Consider the following 8,439-nt stretch of genomic DNA (forward strand, 5'->3'; position numbering starts at 1 on the left):
CAGGAATGCTCTGTTAGGCCTCTCGCCCCTTCCTCAGGTTAAACCCGCATTGTTGGGGGATAGGCCACCTGGGGGTCTTCTTCCAACACCAGGTCAGCAGAGAGTTAACTTGTCCATGTCAAATTTTGTATTTCAAACTAATTCAGTACCTTTACTTGACAGATTTGATTGTTTGCTATCATGCTATAATTATGTTGCTCAATAAAACCATGAACAATATTAAGGGAAATGAGGGGAGGTAGAACCCAGAAAAAATGAGAGCTTGCAGATGTTTACAGTGGTGATTAAATAATAGTTAACTGTGTTATTCTTTGGGATGAGCTTTCTATGAAAGATCAGAAGGATAGAGGAGTGCACTGGTCTTCTACCTCAACATTAATCCTGCGTAATATTCAAAGCCTTTCAGTTCCAGTGCTTTTAAGCTTTGTGTTATTAGTCTGATATCAGATCCTCTTGTGGTTCTTGGTTGCTTTGGAAGCTCCTGTGGAATGAGAAAAAAACCCTAAACATTTTGGAAGACTTGTTGTTCATTGAGAATTTTTTATTTATATTAAGCTTTTGTTGTTATTTTTGTCAAAATTGAGGCATCAGCAAAAAGATACCTTTTAATTTGCTGAAGTGTATCGAAAACCAAGGGGACTGCTGGTGCAGTAAGAGCAGTCCTGAGTCAAACTTTTAAGTATCAGTGCTCCTAGATGCTTAGGATTCATATGTACTACTGATCCATAATGTGATTTGATTTAAAATTAAGTATTAATTGCTTTTATGATTAAAATGAATGTGTTAATCAACAAAACTTGTGAAGTCTGTATAATTTAATGATTTTAAAGTCTTATTAGACAGCAGTATATAGGACTTTCTTATATTCACTATTGGCATAAACATTAAATCTTAGTCACTGCATATGTGTAGTATTTGCCCTGAATCGCAGCTGATACTGTACAGTACTGTTGAAATAAGTTACTGGTTAGGACCTGCCTGAGTCTTTTACGTAAAATGTTTGATGTGAAATATTAGCTCTATTAGCCCACCTTAATTTAGCCCTGTGTTATTTGCTACTCTCTATACTAATTTAACTTAATTAATTTGGTAATATGACATTATTACTTTGTTAATCTGTCCTCTAATTTAACCATGTTTACAGGTCAATACTGATATAGTGGAAAACTGTGTTTTGTTTTGTTTTTTTATAGTATACAGATGCTAAACTCTCTGAAATGCATGCTGGTTTAGAGGTGTTGTATAATCACACAGTTTTTAATGCATTTCCATGGGATTACATCTTTCAGTAATAGCATTCCATTTTAGTACTGGCTATACACTCACCTATTTAAAGATGAAATTTCTATGTCTACATCTCTAGTGTCTTGCATAAATGTCAGCTAGTCAAACAGTATTTGCAAGTTCAGTTTTTTTGTGTATTGTATAATTTATATGAGCATCCTGTGCAAAACCAATTAAATTAATACTTTTTTGCTCAAAAAACCCAACCTGTTTCCAAACAGGGATGTCAGGCACAAAGAGTAAACCTCCACCTCTTCTAGCAGGACCTCCTAAAAGACCTGGTCTCCTAGGATACTCACCCCATCAGCCTTCAAAACGACCACTGCTTGGAGAGAAACCAGGCCTTCTGCCAACACCAGGTGAGAGTGGGAAAGCTTTGTGTCCCTATAGGCAAACCAACAAAAGCCTTGAAACATGGGATTACCAGACTCCTACCACACTACAAAAGAACCTGTATACTCTAACATGGGGACTGCAAAAACATGACCTCACATCTTACTCACTGATTGTATACATGTGTTCTATCATACAGTCCCTTCCATAAACTTACCAAGTTCATTCTTGAAGCAATTCACTTCTTTGCCCCCACCTAATTCAGAAAGCCATTTCAAAGCTTCACTCCTCTGATATTTAGAAATCTTTCTATCTAGCATTATCTGTTGCCAGTTTATAGCTGCTTGATTTTTGTATTGAGGTCATTTTTCAGCCTAAAAAGCTGTTTTCCTTCCATATAATTCACCCCTTGAATGCATTTATAAAAAGCAATTATATCCCCACTTAGTCTCTCTTTTGTTGATCTTAAACCAGCCAAACTCCATAATTTATCATGAAAGATTAATCTCCATTCCCTTAAACAGCTTTGTGGCACTTTATTTTTATTCAGTCTCATTTAAATTAAACTCTTTTGAACACTTATGACTAGAACTGCACATCTATTCTAAATGAGATCTTTCCAATGCTTTGTACAATGGGTCTAGTACTTCCTTGCCTCTAGCGAATACACCTTGCCTATTATAACCTAGCGTCGCATTAGCTTTTTAACACCTGTATCCCACTGGCAGTGTGACACGGGAGATAATTCTGCTTTACTTGTCACTGATAAGACCTTAGTTTGCTCATCTTATTCAGTAGTAGGCACCACACTTTAAGAAAGATGTAGCTAACTTGGACAGATTCAAGACAAGAGCAGCAAAAATAAGTTGTTTAGAAAATGACCTATGAGAGAAGATTGAAGGACTGGTTGAAGGTTGGTTTGGAGTAGAAGAGAAAGCCAAGGGGGGTTCAAAAATCTTCCAATATGTAAAAGGTTATCATATGGAGGATGGTGATCAGTTTTTCTTATTGTTCACTGTAGGGATAGAATGAGTAGTAATCATCTTAATCTTCAGCAAAGACCATTTCAGTTAGATATTAAAATTAAATTAAAAAGTTGTAATTGCAAAACTATTGAAGCACTGGAGCAGGTTGCTTAGGGAGTCTGTGGAATCTCCTTCACTGAAGGCTTTAAAGCAGGGGCAGGCAAAATGCGACCCACGGGCTGGATGCAGCCCTCCATGTCCCTCCATTCTACCTGGTCCGCGATACCACTAAAAATTTTTGAAAATTAATATTTATCTGCCACTGGCGGCCTGTCATGCAGCCTTCGATGGCTTGCCAAAACTCAATAAGTGGCCCTCCACCCCAAATAATTGCCCATCTCTGCTTTAAAGGTAGGGCTAGATAAATTAAATAGCTGTCAGGGATGATCCAGGTATGCTTGATTCTTTCTCAGAACAGATGGATTTATTAGGTGGCGTGCTCTTGTCCCCTTTAGGTCTGAATTGCTTTGATTCTATTGGTAGAAAATAACACCATCTACTAAAGTAACGTGACATCTTGGTGTCACACCTAGGCTTGAAACCTGATTTTAAGATACAGGATATTGGTTGTTCACAAGACAAGTGCAGTTGGGACTGTTTTGTGGGACTATTTTGTTAACCTATCACATAAAAACAAAAACAAAAAAAACAGCTAGTCTGGGATGCTTATTCTGTGACCAGTTACAGCATAAAACCTGTAGCGGTCTGTGGTGCTTTTGTCTTTGCTGAAATAAACGTTGTTTCAGAAGACCCTGAACTGGAGATCCCAATTAACCTTGTAGTTGGGGAAGGAGAGGAGGAGTCTACACAATAGTTGCTAGACCTAGCTGGGTGGGAGCAGATGAACAGATATTAGAACACAACAGTCTTACACTGTTCAATTTATTTTGTCACAGCTGTTCATGTTAAACCAGTGCAGCATCAACGGGTAGTTAAACCAAAGCCTTTGCTTAACTAAGAAGACATCACAGATGCCGTGTTTAATAATGGAATACACCAAACCGGATGGTGACAATCCTGTTCCAAGACAGCAGAGAGCATGATAAACTTGTAATGCTAGTGTCTGCACACTCAGACCAACTTAAATGCATCTCATTTTCTGTTGCACACATTCCTATGAAAACTCTTTTTAAAATTTGAAGAAGTTCTGTTAAAAACAAAAAAATGTTTGTGGAAGGTCAGTATTGCAGATTCATAATTTGTAAGGTTTTCTTTCGTGACTATTTAAATATCTCTCTGTTTTACTAAACTCATCACTGATTGCTTGTGGTAAAATTTCACCTGACTCTTCTGTCTAATCATTTTATATGTAGGTATAGTCGGACTTAATTTGGTACTCTTTCTGGGCAAGGATGAACAAAACTTCTTTTTCTTGTTAAAAACAAAGTCTGTGGGGTGATGGGATCTGCTGTGCATTTACATTCAAAGTGTTCTCTACTCTCTCTGCAGCTTTCTTAACAAAGGTGAAGACACTCTGAACATACCTCAACTCCATATTGAAAGTGTCTTTTGCTTAGCTGACTTCTAATAGTTTTGAAATATTTTTTAAATGAGATCATGTATTTAATACTGTATTATGCTACAAATACTTTACCTTTTCCTTCTCTTGGAAAGTCTTTCAATTTCTATTTATAATTTGAGGTAAAGGAGGACAAGAGATAGAAGCCTTAAGAAAATGTGCTAAGTATACTCATAAATTTATTTTAGGTAAATGATGTTGAAGTCTACTTTAATTTTTGTTGTTCCATGCAAGCCAATAGTGTACTAGATCCAATTTAATTTGGAGCTATAAAATTACACTTTTATAAATATTAAATTTGGACACCCATTCTACTGTGTAGTTTTAATTAACACATGAAAAATAGATGATTTTCATGTGCCAGCAACCAAGGCTAACTAATAACACACTGGTAAAGTTCAAAAAGTTCTAGGGATACTGTATTTAGTCTGAATTTGTGGATTTCCGTTTCCTTTCCCCTGTGTGCAAGAATCCTACACAGGAAAAACTGTTAAATTGACTGCACAGAGAGTCCTTAGTACTACTCACTATAACCAAAATTTTACTCTTTTAAATCTGTTGTTATCATAAGTTATCACTTTGTACAGTAATAGATAAAATGCTTTTTTAGACAGGAGTGAGACATTAAATTGGTCAGAATAAGAGCCCAGGAAAACATGGATTGGAAAAAAATATATAGCTTTTCTGGCAATACTCAACATGTCTTCAGAAATGACTTTAGCCCGTTTAATTCCTACTGATGTATTTATTTTGTTGCTAACTGAGGATCCACAACATTAATAAAATTGTCCTCTCAACACCCATGTAGTATTAGGATATTACACAGATGAGGCTCTAAGGTACAAAGTAAACAACTTCCCCGTGGTCACCTGTAAAGTCTTGTTAGAATTAGTAATTGAACCAAATCCCCTTGATCGCCCAGATAGTGTATTTTAATAACAAGATCATTCTTTCTTAAAGGATTAAAAGTGGGTAGTCTATATTCATTAAGACTCTGATCTTACTCCTGTGAAAACCAATGGAAGTGAGACTCTAAAAGATGTGTATTTGTATTGAGAGAGACACCTCAATGGAAAAATCTTAATAGAAGCAAGATACTGTAGTTCTTACCTGAGTGGAGTTTGTTGAGGTAGTACCCTGCTTTGCCTCCAACAGGCTATTACGCTGAAAGAGTAAGTTACATTGAAATATCGAGTTTGCTATTGCAATGTAAACCCAGAGGATTTTTTCAGTGAAAGAGCTTTAGTGGGTGAAGCTGAGCTGCTGCTCTAACAGACTCAACACATTAAAGTAGTTTGGATCCTTGCTTCCTTTACATTGCTAGTGCAGGCTCTTAAACTGTTTTAAACTCAATTACGCAAGAAGAAAAGTGGTTGCTTCTGCCCTTAATGGATATCTGGCAATTGCAATGGTAAAATACTACTTATTTTTAAATGAATTAAATCAAGGCAGAACTTTTTTATTAAAAGATCATTAACAAACATTTACTGTAATGCAAACTGTATTAAGACAAAGGCTAAAAGTAAATCAGGTTAAGCTGAAACATTTTGTAAAGCATTTCTAAGATCTTAATAGGTGTATATTACCTAGGACTCTCATTTTAAAACAGTTGGAACTGTTTCCCTTCAGGAAAGTAGGGTCTAATAGCTGAAGAACAAGGCAAGAAGATAGATCAGCCTTCTTTTCCTAATATCCCCTCCAGTAGATGGTACATTGAGGCTTCAATGAGGATTTTGAAAGTTTTGGAGATTCTTAAATAGGATGCTTTGCTCATCTATGGTGCCTAATGTACCTGCCAAAGTTAATGCAGGCCATCTTCCCCAAACACCGAAGCAGTGCAGGAAAATGTGTTATTCTAGGTATATGTGTAAATTGAACCAAACCTGGACTGCACTTTTGAAAGAGAAATTAATTTCCAGTTGTTTTATTGTAATGCTAACTTGTAAGTCAGCAGGTAGCTTTTTAGAGGCTTTTAAAAACCTTTGCTTTATGTTGCTTTTAAAAACCTTTTAAAATCCTATATGCTGGTACAGGATCCACATAGCTTCCATTCTGTTTTTTTTAAAGTGCTAATTATTTTGGTAACAGCAATTGTTTTAATTTCACTGGAATAGCTTTTAAGTTGACCAGTATTCTTTGTCCTTTACTTTCAAACTTTAACATAGTTGATAATAAATTATAACAGGCCCATTGCCAGTTATCAGAGACTCCTCTGGTTATATTGTATAAATTGGATATTAATTGTTAAATGTATTCTGTTCAGCTCTCCATTCTAATGACATCCTAGATGCAATTTATTTTTCTGAATAGTCACTATAAACTGGACTTGGGAGCAGAAAAAAAGTCAGGTGAGATTTTAACCAGAAATTTAATTTAGTGCTAGAGGAAAAATGAAAGTAACTTTCACATGAATTTCAAGCTAATATGGACATTATGTTTGCATTTATTTGAACACTTTTCATGCCATCACTTTTAACGCCATCACTTTTCACACCATCACCATCATTTGACTTCACTGTTCCTGAGCTGCCCTAGGGACTCTTGAATTTGTGTTCCGTCGTCTCTCAAAACTGCATTTTGCTTCCTACTCGTCTTAATTTTTAGTTGAATTTGCTTTTCTACATCCGAATTGTAATTGCTTCTCAAGTACATGCCCACATCAGGTTGATCTATTCACTTCTCAGCTTGGATACTGAAGTAAGGCAGAAGTCCTGTGGGTGAAGCCAAGTTTTCTTCCTAGTTCAGAGTTCTAGCAAATAACACTAACTTTAGGGAACAGATGTTAATTGTTTTATTTGCTTGACTTCATTTAATATTAGAGAAGGTGCTACAGATATTTTTGACATTGACTGACTTTTTTGCTTGTTTTACGAAAAAACATGTCCCTTTGGGATGAAGGATCTTGTTTTTCCCCTTTTGCAGTTAACCTAATACAGCATTAGATTGTGATGAATTCAGAACTGTTCTAATGTTTGAATAGCAGCACCCGTGAGAAATTGTGGGGACGGAGAGTGAGAACCATGGCCTCTGCCCAAAATAAATGGAAGAGGGACTGCCTCCTGAGCTCCTTTGAAAGATGGTAGAAGTTGCAAAGAAAACTACCAGGGTGAGAGCAAACCTGTCATCCCTTCCAGTCTCACTAAGGCTATGGTCACACAAACAAGTTACTAATGGGCAGAAAAGGTGGGGCTTTTACCATGTGTCATCTGCTCTGTGGTAACTGCCCATGTGCGTCTCCCTGCTCTGTGGCAGATGAGACCTAACCCACAGAAGATTAGCTATCCTATAGAGCAGTGATTCTCATTCAGCATGCTGTTGCACACTGGCATGCCATGGGATACTTTTAAGGGTCCTGTGGGGTGCTGCACAGTATTAGCACTGTTAGGTGTGCAATACCTACACATGATTTACAGAATAAACCCATAAGATTCCAAATAGAAATCCATAGTGTCAAAAACATTCTGACCTATTGTGGTCTTTCTGAGTTCTTTGCAACAGAGGAATTGCTTTGTTACTTTTTTTTAGTTGAGAATCACGTGAAAGCTAAGAGCTGGCATTTTTCAAAGAGTACTTAGTCTAATGAGGTTGAGAGCCACTGTTACACAGGAGTCTAGACCTTATACTCGGCCAGGAGTGGTACAGAGACTTGAGATGCTGAGATTTCCTTGCAGTAACAGATCAAAGAGTTTCTAGGAGTTTAGAGAGAACCCAGCAGGGTGAATGAGGAAGCAGGTCACTTCCTGCCCTGTTCTCAACTCTTTGTTTATTAATAGGCAGCTGGTTGTCTGCAGGTGAAAGGTATACAGCAAACATCAGTATTTTAAGAGGAAAAATCAGGAGGATTTTGGCATAATCCCAAAGGGAAGTGGTTCAGACTTAGAAAACTTGTAGGTAAGGTTAAATTGGGCTCTGGGAATGAATTAGGCACTGTAACAGCCCCTCTAAGTGATACCATGTAAGAACAATGCAATTATAGATTCATAGATATAGGGTCTTGAAGGGACCTTGCAGATCTTCTAGTCTGACCCCCTGCCCTGGGCAGGAGAGAAAACTGGGCTCAAATGACCCCAGCCAGGTAATCGTCAAGCCTCCTCTTAAAAACCCCCAAGGTAGGAGCCAGCACCACTTCCTTTGGAAGTTGGTTCCAGATCCTAGCTGCCCTGACTGAAGTAGTGCCTTCTAATGTCTAGTCTGAACCTACTCTCTAACAACTTATGGCCATTATTCCTTGTTACTCTGGGAGGCACTCGGGGGGGGGGGGGGGAAAAAGGGCTCCAC

At 37.5% G+C, this 8,439-nt stretch overlaps 1 protein-coding gene across 1 annotated transcript in view; it reads left to right on the plus strand.

Annotated features, from left to right (window-relative positions):
- Positions 1 to 8,244, plus strand: part of LOC102388128 (nuclear receptor coactivator 5-like) — a 42,530-nt gene extending 34,286 nt beyond the window's left edge. Inside the window, 3 exon segments of the mRNA XM_006031958.3 lie at positions 4 to 92; positions 1,506 to 1,643; positions 3,539 to 8,244. Coding sequence (XP_006032020.2) covers positions 4 to 92; positions 1,506 to 1,643; positions 3,539 to 3,600 — 289 coding nt within the window. The 3' untranslated portion in view covers positions 3,601 to 8,244.
- The last annotated feature ends 195 nt before the right edge of the window (positions 8,245 to 8,439 follow it).

This window comes from Alligator sinensis, unplaced genomic scaffold (assembly GCF_000455745.1).
Source record: "Alligator sinensis unplaced genomic scaffold, ASM45574v1 scaffold933_1, whole genome shotgun sequence".
NCBI classification, from domain to species: Eukaryota; Metazoa; Chordata; order Crocodylia; family Alligatoridae; genus Alligator; species Alligator sinensis.